Source organism: Dama dama, chromosome 9, assembly GCF_033118175.1.
Source record: "Dama dama isolate Ldn47 chromosome 9, ASM3311817v1, whole genome shotgun sequence".
NCBI classification, from domain to species: Eukaryota; Metazoa; Chordata; class Mammalia; order Artiodactyla; family Cervidae; genus Dama; species Dama dama.
The window spans coordinates 18,124,459-18,142,692 of NC_083689.1; the positions used below are offsets into that span (position 1 = coordinate 18,124,459).

General features: G+C 47.8%; 1 protein-coding gene and 1 non-coding gene across 2 annotated transcripts in view; both read right to left on the minus strand.

Annotated features, from left to right (window-relative positions):
• OLFM2 (olfactomedin 2) overlaps positions 1 to 16,634 on the minus strand; it is a 73,283-nt gene extending 56,649 nt beyond the window's left edge. The window contains exon 1 of the mRNA XM_061149248.1: positions 16,522 to 16,634. Coding sequence (XP_061005231.1) covers positions 16,522 to 16,593 — 72 coding nt within the window. The 5' untranslated portion in view covers positions 16,594 to 16,634. The remainder of the gene's footprint in view (positions 1 to 16,521) is intronic.
• A 1,194-nt stretch (positions 16,635 to 17,828) lies between these two features.
• TRNAW-CCA (transfer RNA tryptophan (anticodon CCA)) lies at positions 17,829 to 17,900 on the minus strand. Its single transcript has one exon. It is a non-coding gene; the product is annotated as a tRNA-Trp (tRNA).
• Between the last annotated feature and the right edge of the window lie 334 nt (positions 17,901 to 18,234).

The window sequence follows — 18,234 nt, forward strand, 5'->3', positions numbered from 1 at the left end:
GGCATCACCGACTCAATGGACATGAGTTTGAGCAAGCTCCCGGAGTTGGTGATGGACAGGTAAGCCTGGTGTGCTGCAGTCCATGGGGTCACAGGAAGCTGGACAAGACTGAGTGACTGAACAACAATAGGATCAGACAGACAACAAATGGGGGTGGAGAGGAAGGGGCATATGGACTAAGTAGGGGAGTAAAACTTTAATCGAGGTGGTTGGGAAAAGTGACATTTGAGCAGAGACCTGAAGAAAGTGAAGGAGGGAGCCATTTGGATATCTGAAGGAAGAGCTCCAGGCAGGAAGCAGAGCAAGTGCAAAGGCCCTGAGACAGAAGCAAGTGTTCAAGGAACAGGAAAGACACCAGTGTGCAGGTTGCGGCAGAGTAGGTTGGGCAGAGATGGTGCTTGTAAAGCACTTTGCTGTGTGTCTGGGACATCGTGTTTCATAAATAGCTGACATTGTTATTATCTGCGACTGATAATGAGCTTTAGAAAAATGAGATGTCTCTTTGCCTACTTGTACTACAGCTTGCATTTTAGGAGTGCTGAACACTTTGCAAATACACTTGCTGAGTACTGGGTGAATTCTCCCATGAAAAGCACAGCATCTTCCCTATTTACAAGAGAGGAAACCACTCAGAGAGGAGCCAGGAGATAAATTTGAGACCTAGGTGGGTCTGATTTCAGATCCCCAAGCCACTAGGCTCCAAGCCCTCCGGGTTTAGGGAATTTGGAACAGGATGACACTCGCATTCGCTAACTGTTGGTGATATAGGAAACTGCACTAGCTCCTCCCAGCCAAACTCCTTGAAGGAGTGGGCCACACTTATATCTACACTTGCTGTCTCTGCTCCCTCACCTCCCATTTCCTGTGTGCTTCCCACAGTCCTCTCACTAAAGGACCAGTGACCCTACAATTTGTTCATCCCACAGCCTCATTTAGTCACTCTCACAGGTAAGCCCTCATGGATCATCCCCTTCTTCTTGGAAGTCATTTGTCCTTTGAATTCAATGCTGCACCATCACTGTCTCCTGCCTTCTTCCTAAATGTCTCCTGGGGCTTTGTCCTAGGTTCCTAGCCCCTATCATTCTGTATTCTGTGCTAGGCCCATCCATCATACTCACTCCTAGGGTTTTGGTTCCATTCAGCACACTCCCACCTCAGGACCTTTGCACTTGCTGTCTTCACTATTGACAGAGATAGGCATGTTCTTTGTTCTTTTTTTTTGTTTTTTTTTTACTGTATTTATTTATTTTGGCTGTACCATGATATGTGAGAGCTTCCCTGTTGGCTCAGATGGTAGAGTCTGCCTGCAATGTTCAAGACCCAGGTTCGATCCCTGGGTTGGGAAGATCCCCTGGAAAAGGAAATGGCAACCCATTCCAGTATTCTTGCCTGGGAATTCCCCATGCACAGAGGTGCCAGGCGGGCTACAGTCCATGGGGTCACAATGAGTTGGACATGACTGAATGACTAAACATGTGGGACAAATGGCATGTGGGACCTTAGTTCCCCAACCAGGGATTGAACCCGGGCTTACTACATTGGAAGTCAGAGTTTTATCAGCACTGGACTGCCAGGGACATCCCTAACTGTATTTATTTATTTATTTGGCCATGCCATGTGGCATGAGGGATCTTAGTTTCCTGACCAGTGATTGAATCTACACCCTCTACAGTGGAAGCGCAGAGTCATAACCACTGGATGTCCAAGGTTTATTCCTTTATTTCACTTATATTTCTGGGCTATCACTGTGTAGGTCAGAGCCATACCCTACCTTTCTCCAGAAAACTCCATTTCCCAGGTTCTCTGGTACCCTGGCTTCCTGTTAGTCCCACCCGATGAGAGGCACTGGAGGGAGACTGGAGAGTGAGGAGGAAGGGAGAGGCCAGGGTATTTCTTCTTTCTCTCTCTGCTTAGGGTGGGAGTGTGTATTCTGACAGTGGCCATACCTTCTCTTATGATCCCATGATCCCAGCTCCCACACACGAGCCTCTTCCTCATCACACCCGCCTTTTGTCTTGTCCCTCCAGTAGCTTTGTGCTGTGGCTTATTCCTGGATTCCCTGATCATTCCATCAGTGTGGCTTCTCAACTCTTCCATTTCGCGACAAACTAATTCTCTATATTATTAATACATTTCCTCTCTTTGAAACACCTGGAGTGGTTTGTTTCCCTGCCTGGACTCTGAATGATCTGACCATTGTATCCTCAAAGACCTCCCCTGGCCACCTCATCTCCGACAGCACCCACCAGAACCACTACCACCTGTCTGTCACTTACTCTGCTCTACTTTTTTTTTAACAATATCTATCACCATGTGACATTGTATTGTACTTTTATTTGTTTCTGGTCTGTCTCTTCCACTAGACTTTCAGCTTCACAAGGGCGCCTACATGCCTGTGTTTTCCACAGCTGCATCCTTACAGCTTAGGATAGTGCTTGGCATATAGTAGGTGCTCAAGGGGCTTCCTGGGTGGCTCAGTAGATAAAGAATCTGCCTGCAATGCAGGAGACACGAGTTCAATCCCTGGGTCAGGAAGATGCCCTGGAGGAAGGCACGGCAACCCACTCCAGTATTCGTGCCTGGGAAATCCCATGGTCAGAGGAGCCTGGTGGGCTACAATCCAAAGTGTCACAAAAAGTTGGACACGACTAAAGCGACTGAGCACACACGCACGCATGCACAGGTGCTCAAGAATGATTGAACTGACTGAATCTACAACTGAGACTCCCAAAGGTATTTCTATAGGCCATATCTCCACCTACAGCTCAAATTCCTATGCCCATCTCCTCCGTGCACATCTCCACCTGTGTCTTTCACAGGACTAATCACATATGACATCCACCAGAAAAAACCTCAATCAAAAAGACAGGAAGAAGCAGGTGCTGGTGATGATGTGAAGAGACCAAATCCTCTTGCTAGTGGAAACATAAAATGTTGCAGACTTCTCTGATGGCCCAGTGGGTAAGAATCCACCTGCCAATGCAGGGAACATGGGTTCTATCCCTGATCCAGGAAGATCCTATATGCCGCAGAGCAACTAAGCCCATGCGCCACAACTTGAAGCTGCGCTCTAGAGTCCCTGCTCCTCAACAAGAGAAGCTACCTCAGTGAGAAGCCCCTGCACCGCAACCAAGAGTAGCCTCTGCTCACTGCAGCTACAGAAAACCCATGCGTAGCAACAAAGACCCAGTGCAGCGAGCCAAAAATTAATTTAAAAAATAAAAAACTGTTGCAACTACTTTGAGAAGCAATTTAGCAGTTTCTTAAAATGTTGAACAGAAACTGACCATAAGACTCAACAATTCCATCCACTCAAGAGAAATGAAAGTATATGTCCACGGAAAGACTTGCATATGAATATTCATAACAGCATTGCTCACAATGAAACAATTCAAACGCTCATCACTGGTGGTACTGTGGTACCATACACTGTGGTACATCCATCAACTGGTGAATACATCCATACCACTGTGGCTCAGGAGTCAAGAATCCGCCTGCCAATGCAAGAGACACGGCTTCGATCCTTTGATCCAGGAAGTTCCCACATGTGGCAGAACAATTAAGCCTGTGTGTCACAACTATTGCATCTGTGCTCTAGAGCCTCGACTACTGAGCCCACAGGCCCTGAGCACCCTAGAGTCAGCACTTCACAACAAGAGAAGCCACTTCAGTGAAAGCCTGCACACAGCAACAAAGGGTAGCCCCCATTCAATGCAGCTAGAGAAAAGACCTCACAGCACAACCAAAACTAAATACATGTTTAAAAACAATAATAAGGAACAAACGACTGATCTATGCTTCAACATGGGTGAACCTTAAACATATTTTGCTAAGTGAAAGAAATCAGATACAAAAGGCCACATTTTGTATGACTTCTATTTACACAAAATGTCCAGAAAAGGCCAATATAGAGACAAAGAAATTAGAGTAGTGATTGTCTGAAATGGGATGGGTGGGAATGAACTGCGAACAGGTGTGAGGGATCTTTTGCAAGTGATATAAATGTCCTCAAACTAGATTGGGATGATGTTTGCACAACTTTGAAAATTTACTAAAAGTCATTGAGTTGCACAGTTAGGTGGATGTAACGGTATACAAAGTGAAAATGAAAGTCGCTCAATTGTGTCAGACTCTTTGCAACCCCATGGACTGTAGCCCACTGGGCTCCTCTGTCCATGGGATTCTCCAGGCAAGAATAGTGGAGTGGGTTGCCATTTCCCTCTCCAGGGGATCTTCCCGACCCAGGGATCAAACCCAAGTCTTCTGCATTGCAGGTGGATTCTTTACTGTCTGAGCTACCAAAGACCAATGATATGTAAATTATACCTCAAAAAAACTGTTTAAAAGGGGGACCATCCCTAAACTTTCCCTGAAAGCTTCCTCCCGCAAGGAACCCTGTACTGACATATGAGAATGAGTTCTTCCTTAATTTTTTTTTTTTTTTTTTTTTGCAGCATGTGAGGTCTTAATTCCCCAACCAGGAACTGAACCCACAACCCCTGCAGTGGAAGCACGGAGTCTTACACTGGGCCACCAAGGAAGTCCCTTCCTTAAATTCTACATCCTAGATTTCTTGCTTGCCCTGGTCCCGGCCCAGATGTACCCACAGTCAGAAACTATCAATTACGCCCCTCTTGTGTTCTTTCTCTGTCCCTACTCCTCCATTCATATTGTCACCAATGCCAGCTGAAATTGATGTAGAAAAATCTCCAGAAAGTGTCCCTTTTTCACTGTCACCATCACCTCTCTAAACATCGTGCTGGGGAGTGCTACAGATTGAATGTCAGTAGCCCCCTACTCCTTCCAAATTCACATGCTGAAAGCTAACCTTCAATGTGGTAGTGTCTGGAGGTGAAGTCTTTGGGAGGTGATTAGGTCCTGAGGGTGGAGCCCTCCTGTATGGGATTAGCGCCCTTATACAGAGACCCCAGAGAGCTCCCTCTCCCTTCCAACATGAGGACACAGTGAGAAGACACCAAGAAACTGGTCCTCACCAGACACCAAACCTACCAGCACTTTCACTTTGATCCGGGACTTCCCCAACTCCAGAACTGAAATAGATTTCTGTTGTCTGTAAGCCACCTAGTCTATGTTATTCTATTACAGCAACCTGAACATACCAGAGCCATGAGGAGAAATCTTTTTTCCCTGACCTGAAAATTATCAGGAGGAAAAAAAGTTTGTAACTGTCAGAAACAGCAACAATAACTGCTAAGGTTTATTGAGTACTTATCATGAGAAGGCGATGGCACCCCACTCCAGTACTCTTTCCTGGAAAATCCCATGGATGGAGGAGCCTGGTAGGCTGCAGTCCATGGGGTCGCGAAGCGTCAGACACGACTGAGTGACTTCACTTTCACTTTTCAATTTCATACACTGGAGGAGGAAATGGCGGCCCACTCCAGTGTTCTTGCCTGGAGAATCCCAGGGATGGGGGGAGCCTGATGGGCTGCTGTCTGTGGGGTCGCACAGAGTCGGACATGACTGAAGCGACTTAGCAGCAGCAGCAGCAGCAGCATGAGCTTTCCTTGGAAGGAACGCTATGACAAACCTAGACAGTGTATTAAAAAGCAGAGACATTATTTTGCCAACAGAGGTTCATATAGTCAAAGCTATGGTTTTTCCAGTAGTCATGTATGTATGTGAGAGTTGGACCATAAAGGAGGCTGAGCACTGAAGAATTGATGCTTTCAAACCATCATGCTGGAGAAGACTTGTGAGAGTCCTTTGGACAGCAAGGAGATCAAACCACTTGACCCTAAAGGAAATCCACTCTGGATATTCATTGGAAGGACTGATGCTGAATCTCCAGTACTTTGGCCACCTGATGCGAATAGCCAACTCATTGGAAAAGACTCTGATGCTGGGGGAAGATTGAAGGCAAGAGGAGAAGGGGAGAGAAGAGGCTAAGATGGTTAGATAGCATCACCAACCAATGGACATGAATTTGAGCAAACTCTGAGAGATAGTGAAGGACAGGGAAGCCTGGCGTGCCGCAGTCCATGGAGTTGCAAAGAGCTGGACACAATTTAGCAGCTGAACAACAACAACAACATCATGAGCTAGGCACCGTTTGTAGCAGTGTATGTGTGATAACTCATTTACCCTCAGAATACCAATATGAAGTAGACAGGGTTACAATTCCAATTTTTTAAATGAGGAAATAGTGGCACAGAGATGCAAAGAAATTTTTCCAAGACCCCCTGGAATCTGGCCCAGACTCTGGGGCCTGTTCCTGGGTCATTCGGCCCTATTCAAAGGGGAAAGAATAAACGTGGATCTGTACCTCACGTCATATACAAAAATCAATTCCAGGTGGATTTTACATCTAAATGTGAGAGATTAACAATGAGTATTTTAAGTAAATATAGAAGAATATCTTCATTACTGTGGGGTGGGCAAAGATTTCTAAAACAGGACACCAACAAGCACTAACCTTGAAGGGAAAACATTATTATTTAAACTACATTCAGGGACTTCCCTGGTTAGTCCAGTGGTTAAGAATTATCCTTCCGAAGCATGGGATGTGGATTTGGTCCTTAGTCAAGGAACTAAGATCCCACATACTGAGGGGCAACTAAGCCTGCAAGCTGCAACCAGAGAAGCAGCACAACGAGGACCCAGCACAGCCAAGAATAATTGAAGTTCATTTGTTAAAAAAAAAAAAAAAAAGAACATACCATAGTAAGAAATAAACTACATTCAAATTAAATTCTATTTATCAAAGACATTAAGAGAATGAAAAGACAAGCTACACAGTAGGAGAAGATATTTGCAATCCTATGTCCAGCAAAGAACTGATATCCTAATTTTAATTGATATGAGAAACAGAAATACAGATACAACATTTGGATGTATACAAAGCACATATTCTTACAAATTAATAAGAAAAAGGCAGACAGCCTAATAGCAAAATGGGCAAAAGACTTAAAAAGGCATTTCACAAAAAGGAATACTCAAGTGGTCAATAAACATGTGAAAAGGTATTTAAATATTATTAGTCATCATGAAATGTAAATTAAACCCAAAATGTGAAACCACTATACACCCATCAGAATGGCTAAGTTCAGTTCAATCATTCAGTCGTGTCTGACTCTTTGCGACTCCATGGACTGTAGCCTACCAGGCTCTGCCATCCATGGGATTTTCCAGGCAGTAGTACTGGAGTGGGTTGCCATTTCCTTCTCCAGGGGATCTTCCCGACCCAGGGACTGAACCCAGGTCTCCCACATTGTAGACAGATGCTTTACCATCTGAGCCACCAGGGAAGTCCTCAGAATGTCTAAAGTGAAACGGAAAGACAACACCAAGTGTTGGTAATGATGAAGAGCAACTGGAATGCCTAGACACTACCAGTGGGACAGTAAATTGGTAAACTCTTTGAAGAGTCTTTGAAACTTCGGAAGACTGTTTGGCACTTACCTCCTCAAGTTCAATATATTCCTCCCCTGTGTATGTGTTCAGTTACTAAGTCATATCTGACTCTCTGTGATCCCAGGGACTGTACACCACCAGGCTCTTCTGTCCATGGGATTCTCCAGGCAAAAATACTGGAGTAGGTTGCCATTTTCTATTCCAGGGGATCTTACTGATCCAGGGATCAAACTTGTGTCTCCTGCATCTCCTGTATTGGCAGGCAGCTTCTTTACCACTGAACCACCTGGGAAGCCCATATTCCTCCCCTATGACCCAGCAGTCCTTCTCCTAGGTATATATACTTGAGTCTCACTATTTGTGGGTTCCAAGTTGTCAAACTCACCTACTCACTACAATTTATCCATAACCCCAAAATCAATCCTCCTGGAACTTTTGTGGTGATCCATGGATGTTCACAGGGTAGCAAAAATGAGTCACTGACATGCAGGTTCCCAATGGAGATCCAGTGCAGCCATGCTGTGGGCCTCTTGTTTCAGTTCTCATAACTGCAAACAACGTTCTTTCTCACAGTCTACTTGATGCTGAAATTTTCACATTCTCGTGTATTTTATTGGTGATCTTGCTGTTTTAAGGGACCACATGCACATTGCTAAGTTCTGTCTAGGTTCTAGGCAAAAGAAGGTTGTAAAGTGTCTTCGAGAGAAAATAGGGCTCATTGACAAGCTTTGCTCAAGAGTGTCTTTGGGGGACTCAGTTGGTGGTCCAGTGGTTAAGAATCTGCCTTGCAATGCAGGGGATGCAGGTTTGAGCCCTGGTTGGGGGAACTAAGATCGCATATGCTGAGGAGTAACTAAGCCTGAGTGTTGCAACTGATAAGCCTGCATGCTCCGGAGCCTGTGCGCCAGAATGAGAGAGCCCCCTTGCCGCAACTACTGAACCCTAGAGACACAGCTAGAGAAAGTCCATGCACCGCAAGGAAAGATCCCACATGACACAAGATCCCGCGAGCCACAGCTAAGACCAAATAAATTAATTTAACTAAGTTTTCAAAAAAGAATGCCTTTGGCCATGAGTCTGATGCCAGTGAATCAGCAACATATATTAAATAAAGCATTTTTCAACACCAACATTCATAAAAGGGGTTTGCATATTGTTTGGTAAACAAAAATGTGACCAGAGCCTTGCAGGAATCGAATCCCGTGGTGACTCAGTATTCTCAGCATTCAGTCTTCACTAATTCTTTATAGAACATAATCACTTTGAAAAAAGAGAATCTACTGTATATGTACACCCAACAGAAATACAAACAAGCATCACTAAAGGTATGCGTCAGAGTGTTTATTGAAGAATGTTCGTGTCAGCCACAAACTTCACCAACCCAAATGCCGAGAAACATTAGAATGGATATATCACACTCGATGTATTCACACAATGGAACACCACAAAGCAATAGAAAAAAGCAATCTACCATAAAACAATAATATGGAGGAATCTGACAAGCATTATGCTGAGCAAAAGAAACTAGGCACCAAAAACTATATATTTAGTGACTTCATTAAGTTGAAGAGCAGGTCAAACCAGTGCATAGTGAGAGACGCCGGCTCAGTGGTTACACTAGGTGGATGGGGAATGTGAAAGTGCAGATAGCAACTAAAAGAGGCATCGGGGGGCTCCGGATTCTTACCAAGTTCTGTCTCTCAACCCGGTACCGGTCACATTATGTCATTTTAAGACAATTTCTAAAGAGCACTGTTATGATTTGCATACCTCTTTGTAGATATGTTTTATGTCAAGAAGGAAGTTCACTCAAAAATATGAACTAAAGTACCAAGCATAAAGAGGTTTCCCAGGTGGCTCAGTGGCAAAGAATCTGTCTGCCAGTGCGGGAGAGCCGGGTTCAGTCTCTGATCTGGGAAGATCCCCTGGAGAAAGAAGACAACCCACTCCAGTTTTCTTGCCTGGGGAATCCCGTGGACAGAGGAGCCTGGCGGGCTATAGTCCATAGAGTCCTAGAAGAGTCGGTCACGACTTAGCAACTTAACAACAACCAAGTATAAAACGTAAATGTCATTTCTGTTTGATGTGCAGCAGGTAAAAATGCTAGAATGTCCAGTAGAAAAGCTAGAAAACATAAACCAAGCAAAACTCAGTGTCCTTTACAAGAAGCCAAGTGGCCTCTGTTGAAGGGACCGTGTTGGCTTCCATATTTCATTCACACAGAGGAAAGGCATGAATTTCTGTCCACACGTACACAGCTTTGCATTCCTCAGAACACACATGGTGTTAATCTTCCAGCCTGTGCCTGCCTTGAGTTGTTTTTTGTTTTATTTGCTTGGTTACAGCAAGTGTTTAGAAATGGTGTTGAAGCATTTTCTCCCTGGAATTCTCTGTCTTGCCATCTCTGCTTTCCTGCCTGGTTCAGAATTCCAAGAGAAGACTCCAAAAGATCCAGTAGGCCTGGCTGAGGACTTTGGACACTATACAATGAGAGGTACATTCCCCCTGCCCCCTAAATGTTGGTCCTGCCCTACGCATGGCTGCCACCAACTTGCCTCCGGTTTTGTTAGCTCTTGTGATAATTCTGTTTTCATACCTTTACTCTCCCTATACTGGCCTGTCTTCCAAGTTACAACCAGAGGATCCCTCCCTCTTACGAATCCAACCATGTCTCATTCCTGGCTTTAAAAACCTTGTATTTAAACAACAAAAAGAGCAGACATCCCAATTTTGAAAATGGACAAAAATCTTGACTAGACATTTCTCCAAAGAAGATATACAAATGGCAAACAAACACATGAAAAGATGCTCAACATCACTAATTCTTCTTTTTCCAACATCACTTAATGAAATGCAAATTGAGGCCACAATGAAGAACTGCCTTACACACCTTAAAATGAGAGCCCAGGAGCCACAACTACTGAGCTGGTATGCTGCAAGTACGGATGCCCAAGCGCCCTAGAGCCCGGGTTCTGCAACAAGAGAAGCCACCGCAATGAGAAGCCTGCACACCGCAACTCGAGAGTAGCCCCCGTTCATCGCAACTATATAAAAGCCCCAGAGCAACAAAGACCCAGCACAACCAAAAATAAATAAATTAACTAAAAATAAATAAAGTTTATTTTTTAAAAATAGTAACACTTTTTTTTTTTTTTTTTTTTTTTAAGAGTAAACCAGCACTGAGAACCTACTGGATTTCCCAGAAGCAACACAAGTCAATTTCTCTGCACAGACTTCATGGAACCTATTCTGACTCCTCTCTGCTCCTTCTGGTTTCTCCTTGATTTGTGACTGAGCTCTGAATGGATGAGGCCTTCCCCAGTGGCTCAGATGGTAAAGAATCTGCCTGCAATGCAGGGGACCTGGGTTTGGTCCAGGGATCAGGAAGATTCCCTGGAGAAGGGAATGGTTACCCATTCCAGTATTCTTGCCTGGGAAGCCCCAGAGACAGAGCTACAGTCCATGGGGTCGCAAAGAGTTGAACACAACTGAGCAACTATCACTCTAAACGGATGGGGTTGTGAAACAGACCAGGCTTCTGTTCTGGAAGTGAAGATAAGTCAATGTTCTCAGACATGAATTCCTGGAAAAATGCGAACCAAGTCTCCTGCCCCTGCCACAATGCCCTTCTCCCCAACACAGCCAGACTCAACTTGAAAGAAGTTAAATCTTCCATCTCACTCCTTGAGAGCTCAAACAGTCACCCAGCCTCAGTGTCTGGTATAAGGCTCGAAATATGGAAGACTCACAATGCATGCTTTCTAAATGAATACATGAATGCATGAATAAATGAAAACAGCCAGTCACTGTTTCCCAAGCACTGGCCACCAAATTCTGGGGACACAGAGTCATTGCTAACACCAGCTGCTGAGATCATGAGAAATCTACACACATCCATGTGGTCAGCCTGTATGGACACAGAATCACTGTGTCTATATACCCATAGGTGTCAATATGGCACATGTGTGTCCTGGTGCCCAGTTGGACCAATGCCAAGTACATGCTTCCTAAACATACACACATATGTGCATGGATACTACAGACACACTACTATTGGGGCAGGGTTAGAGTGAAGTGAGTCATGCAAAAGCAGTGTTGGATTCTGCCTTTATTTAAAATTTTGTTATTCTGTTTATCATGGTTTCTTTTTTTTTTTTTTTTTGCATTGATTTTGATTTTCTTAAAATATTGCATTAACATATTTATCTTGGGGGCTTCCCAGGTATCCCAGTGGTTAAGAATCTGCCTTGCAATGCAAGGAACACTGGTTCGATCCCTGGTGCAAGAAGATCCCACACATACCACGGAGCAACTAAGTCCTTGCGCCACAACTACTGAACCCACAGGCTTCAACTACTGAAGCCCGCCTGTGCTCCACAACAAGAGAAGCCACCACAATGAGAAGCCCGAGCACCCCAACGAAGAGTAGACCCCCTCTTGCCTCAACTAGAGAAAGCCTGCGTGCAGCAGTGAAGACCCACCCCAGCCAAAAAATAAAAATAAATATTTTTCAAAAAACATTGGTTTCTGAAGCTATTGGCACCTCCTTCAATTTTGCACTCAAGGCGGGTGCCTCACCGTTCTCACACCCTAGCCAGGACTCTGATTGACACACCCCCGCCAAGGGCATCTGCCTGCACATCCTCACCAGAGTCAACGGGACACACACAGTCTCTGCGCAAGCCTCATTCTACCACTAGATGTCGCCCCAGCTCCTTCAGCTTGAGCTCAGCAGCAACCCCTTAGGAAGAAAACGTCCAATTCACTTAATTATCTGGGAGTCCTCGAGATTTCCTTTTACTTCCCTCCACCCGAAACATTTACATTTTCTAATGGAGCCCTGGGGGAACAGCATCTTAATCCTAAATAGTGGTGCCCTGGAGTGCTGGAATTTTTAGGCACAGATGAAGATGAGTTTTCCTAATGCCTGCGATCCAGGAGCAAACGGTTGACTTAAAATGGGTATGGGATAGCCCAAGGGGAGGGTTGTTTCCCTGACCTTCCCTTGGCACAAGAGTCCCACTGTTTGAGAAAGAAAGAGACTCTGTGGGGGGAGGAGGAGGAGGGGCTGATCCATTCATTCCACAGATAGTTTTTGAGATCCTACTGCGTGTCAGGCTCTGCTGTAAACACTGATACAACAGATCATCAGACCCGATAAGTTGCCCCTCTAGGGGGAGAGAAACAATAATTTGTTGTTGTTTAGTCTCTAAGTCATGGCCGACTCTTTTGTGACCTCATGGACTGTAGCCGGACAGGCTCCTCTGTCCACGGGATTCCCCAAGCAAGAACACTGGAGTGGGTTGCCATTTCCTTCTCCAGGGGATCCTCCTGACCCAGGGACTGAACCCATGTCTTCTGCATGGCAGGCAGATTCTTTACCACGGAGCCACCTAGGAAGCCCAATAAGTGAATAAACAAATCCTGGAAATCTAGTGACAAAGCCTATCAAGAAAAACAGCACAGAGGAGGTGTAGCTCAGAGGAGGTGTAGCTACCTAGGGAAACAGTGTCCCAGGCAGAGGGAATGACATGTGCAAAGGCCCTGAGGCATGCAGTATAAACTGCAATGGCTTCTCATTACGGTGGCTTCTCTTGTTGCAGAGAACAGGCTCTAGGGAATGCAGGCTCAGTAACCGAGGCACACTGAGGCTTAGTAGCCCTCCATGGCATGTGGCAGCTTCCCAGCCCAGGGATTGAACCGGTGTCCCCTGCATTGGCAGGTACATTCTCAACCACTAGAATACCTGGGAAATCCCAATGTAGCTAGATCTGAAAGAGGACTTCCCAGTGGTCAGGAAGGGAGCATCTTTCTAATAGTAAAGATGGTGCACCTTGAAGCTATCAAACTCTCTGGTAGCTCCAGACCCTGGATGGATGGACAACTCCTCTGACATGTTACGTTCCTATTCTCAGGGTAAAATCCAAGCTCCCATCCACACCCCACAAGTTTCCACTTGGTCTGGTCCTTCTTGGCTTCCCTGGCCTCATCTCCCCCTTAACTTCCCCTTCACTCACTTCTCTCTAGCCACACCAGCCTTCTTGCTGCTCCTCAAACACTCCAAGCTTATTCCTACCTCAGGGCCTTTGCACTTGCTGTTCCTGCTTTGAAAGCTTCCCCCCTGGACACAGAAGGCATCTCTCTCACCTTCTCAGGGAGCCTCAAATACTACCTCCTTAGAGACACTGTCTCTATCACACCTGCTAAAACAGCTGGCCCCCCCCCCCCCATCATTCTTTAACCTCCTTTGTTGTTTAGTCACTAAGTAATGTCTGACTCTTTTGTGACGCCATGGACTATAGCCCATCAGGCTCCTCTATCCATGGGATTCTCCAGGCAAGAATACTGGAGTGGGTTGCCATTTCCTTCTCCGGGAGATCTTCCCCACCCAGGGATAGAACCTGCATCTCCTGCTTGGCAGGTGGATTCTTTACCACTAAGCCACAAGGGAAGCCCTTAACCCCCTTTACCCTGTTTAATTATTCTTCATACCACTTGCACTGTATTATATATTGATTTAGTTGTTCACACTGTATCATATATTTATTCGGTTTTCGTCTGTCTCTCCTACTACAAGGTCAGCCCCAGGAGGGCAGGGACTTGATGACTTGGTTCAGGGCTGCATCTCCAGTGCTTCATCATATCTGTTGACTGAATGGACAAATGCATGATTTCCAGAAAGGACCCCTGGTGGAGCCCAGGGCCCATCAATGATGGAGGAGGAGGTTCTGGGAAACAATGGAGGAGACTCAGAGGGGACAGAGTGTCCATTTTCCAGACCTCTCTCTTCCCCGGGGCGCTAGGCTGGGTGGGCAAGCTGGGATACACAACACAGTAGCGCCCACTGTAGCTAGTGGTAGAACCCGACCAGCAACCCCAACTGACTACCCCAGCTAAGCTCCGCCCCATTCACCATTTAGCCCCGCCTCCACGGACTCAGTTTAGTCCCGCCCCCAAACAGCCTCATTTAGCTCCTCCTCCACGAATCTTCATGTGAGCCCCGCCCCCAAGCATCTCCCACCCTCCTCTGGGGTCACCCAACAGCACCTCTCACTGCACTCTCCCGCACCCCTAGACAATCTTGGCCATAGGACAGAAAATCTAGAGTTTCCTAAAGGTTAGCAGGGGTGTGGGAAGAGTCCCCAGATGGTGGTTCCAAGGATCCTTCTTGGAAACCCAATTCAACTTCCCTCCTGGTGCATTTTTATCCACCCTTCTCTTGAGTGTAGGCATCTTTTGGTTTCTTGTCTCTCCCTCAGCTGACTTTCTTTACTTCTTTGGGATTCATATATCAATCGAGCACCTATAGAGTGCAGCCTGATGCATGGCACTAGGCATACTCCCCATCCCAGCCAGTACTTGGATACTGTGATGGGGAAACAGTGAAGGAGCGGGCCTCCTGAGGTCCTCTGTGGCCCAGAAATCCTTCTACCTAGAGTCTGATCTCCATCCCTCCCAAAGTCCCCAGGCCCCCGGGTGGGCACAGGAGTCTGATTTCCTTCTTCCCTCTCTTTTTTTTTTTTTTTGCCACACCACGCATCTTGTGGGATCTTAGTTCCCCCACCAGGGATTGAAGCTGGGCCCTCAGTAGTGACAGTACAGAGTCCTAACCGCTGGACTGTCAGGGAAGTCCCTCTTTCTTCTCTTGACCACAAAGGAGACGGTATCAGGACTGTTCTTCCTCCGAGTTTCTACCTAGAAACTCTTCTAGTGTCTACACAGGCACTGTCCACACCCATGGAGTGGATTATTTAACAGGATGGTAAATGTGTGGGTTCAGGAGCCAGACAGCCTTGGTTCAGTCCTAGCTCTGCCACACCCTAACTGTCTGAGCTTAAGCAAGTGCCCTAACTTTCCAGTGCCTTGGTTTCCCCATCTGTAAAGTGAGGTAACATGAGCACCCATTAATTGCTGATTAAATGCCTTAGTTCATTCTGTGTGCTTGAAACAGTGCCCAGCACATAATAAGCATTTAATAAGTGTTAGCTGTTATCCTAATTATTATTCTATTATTTTGGATTCCAGCTTCCTTCTGAGCTTCTAAAGATGAGAACTTAGGGGGCTCCCACCCCCAAGATGGGGGAGGAAAAAGGTTTCCCAATAGCATTAGAAAGCTGGGACCACCCCTCATTTTGCAAAGCCTGCTCAAGAGGTGAGGGAGCATGGAGACGAGACATGCTTCCATGAAAGCATGGAGTGTGCAGTGCAGACACACACATGGATATACACGTCCGCACACACAGTCCTTGCCCCACACACCCCCCCTTTTAGAATGACTTGGGCACAGAATGACACAGTTACCCAAAGCTCCCACACAGCCACACACCTGGTCACACACGTTTTGTAGAACACCCAGGCAGATGGACAGAGTCATGGGGACACTGACACACACAGTCCTTTACACACGGTCGCAGCTGCCCAAATACCACTGGGATTAACACAGACCTCACTTGCTGTCACTCTGCCAGTCACGCACAGATACACAACTCCGGGTCACAGACTCACAAGCCTCGCACTGTCACAACAGCCCTTCAAGTCACCGCTTCCAGCTGTGACACTCAGACTCTGCCTCACGTACACACACCCTCTCCCAATCCTGCCCCGACTCACGCACAGCCAGCCCCACACCTGCACAGCCACACACACAAACTCTCAGTCACACCCAAGCGTACACAAAGGCACCCACGTTTACCCAGCACCCCTCCAGCACCTCACACACATCCCCATCAGTCACACACAGGTGAGTCCCACCCCCTGCCCACACTGGGGTGCTGGTGAGGAGTGGGGGGCTGTGGTGGGGGGAGTGAAGGACAAGTAATGCCCAAACCCCCCTGAAGTCCCCTCCCACAACCCCACTAAGCTCGAGCGAGATGGCGGGTGTGGGCTCCGGGTCACCGAGAGGTTGAGAACCCCGAAACTGGAGCCAGGTGGTCCCCCCAACCTAGGATGCTTTGAAGCTGAATTTAAAGCTTCCCTTCTTATTCCCAAAGCCAGGGTGGATGGCCCAGCCCCTCCCCCGCGGCGACCCCCCCTTGCCTCACCGCCCCGGGGCGGGGCATGGAGCCCCCAGCCCCGTTTCTGCGGGTCCCCCTGAGCCCCCTCCCCTCCTGGAGCCCTCCAGCCCGCACCTGCCCGCCGGGCCCCTACCTGTCCGGCGAGGCCTGAACACAGTAGCAGCAGCAGCAGCGGCGGCGGCGGCGGGACCGCAAGCGGCCACATGACGTGCCCCCGGCCCGGCGTCCCGTCCCCCGCCCGCCCTAGCGGCGCCTCGGCCCGGGGACCGCCACCAGGCGCGACCCCGCCCGCCCGCCGGCCAGGGCGACCCTCCGCCGCCGCCGCCTCCCCCGCCTCGCCGGCGGCTGGGATCCCGCCCCACCCCCGCCCCCCGCGCGCGCTCAGAGTCTTTGTTGCGGGCTCCGCCCCCCCGCCCAACCCCCAGCTCGTTTTCGGGAGCGGATCTTGCTGGGTCTGGGGGTGGGGAGGAGGGGGAAGGAAGATGGAAGATGGAAGGAAGAAGGGGAGGGTAGCTGGGGACGCGACCCAGAACCCCAAGGCCATGGAGGGAGTGGTCATGGAGATGGGGGTGGGGAGTGAGGTTCCATCACGTGGCTGTCAGTTTCCCCCTCCCAGGACATTTCCTACGTTGTCAGTGGGGGGTGGGAGAGGGATCTAGGGACGGAGTAGTAGGAGGAAGGCCTGGTAGCCAAAGAGACTTTGAGAGGCCTCATGTTTAAAGAAGTCAGGAGTGAACAGAGAAACTGAGGCAGGGTCTGTGAAACTCTTCTTTGCAGGAAGGGGTCACGGCCATGACAAGGCGGGCGAGGGGTGGGGTGGAAGATGGGGACAAAAAGGAAGACAGATACAGGGGGCGGGAGATCGTTAGACTAGGCCGAAGCGGGTGTCCAGCTGGTGGGAACCTTGTTTTCACCTCCTCCTCTTCTCCAGGGGTCCTCGGGCTCAGTCTCCCTTCCCCCACCACACCTGGGACAGTCTCTCCCTCTCATTTCAATGGCCCAAGACAGAAGACTAGAATCCTAAGAGAATCGGTGTTAACGCCACCTCCACACGAAGCTATTTGCATATGAAGGGCGTCCTTGTCCTGCCTCCATCCTTTCTCTGCCTCCCCCCTCATCGGCTTCCCCAATCATCTTCTCTCTCCAAAGTCCCTCTATGGCTTTTTTGGGGGGAAGGGGTAGTGAGGGAGCAAGCCCATCAGATTATAGAGGAATCAATCATAAATACTGGGAATGGGGAAGCATGGAATTTTGCTGATCCTACTGTGTGGGACAGATAACAAGTTATGGATGTTTTTGTCAAGCAAGGAGAAGTGAAGTCGCTCAGTCTTGTCCGACTCTTTGTGACCCTGTGGACTGTAGCCTACCAGGCTCCTCCAACCATGGGATTCTCCAGGCAAGAATACTGGAGTGAGTTGCCATTTCCTTCTCCAGGGGATCTTCCCAACCCAGGGATCGAACCTGGGTCTCCGGCATTGGAGGCAGACGCTTTAACCTCTGAGCCACCAGGGAAGCCCCTAAAGCAAGGAGAAAGAGCTTGTTATATGATAAGACCTGGGTTCCACCCTGGTCTGTCCCTTCTCGGCCATGCAGTGCCAGGCAAAGAGCTTTCATTCTCTTGGGAGAACTGTTTCCTCTTGAGTTGTTGGGGACTTTGTGATTCATGCATAAAGAAAGCACCTCGTCAGCGCTCAATTCCCAGAGGGCATTACTACAATGAAGGATATATTAAAATTATGATCAGGTCATACTGTGGTCAGGGTCATAGTCGGTGTCCTGATTGTACTTGTCAGTTTGGACATCAGCGCCATTGGGAGTCCTCACCATGGTTCATTCAGCTCCTGCA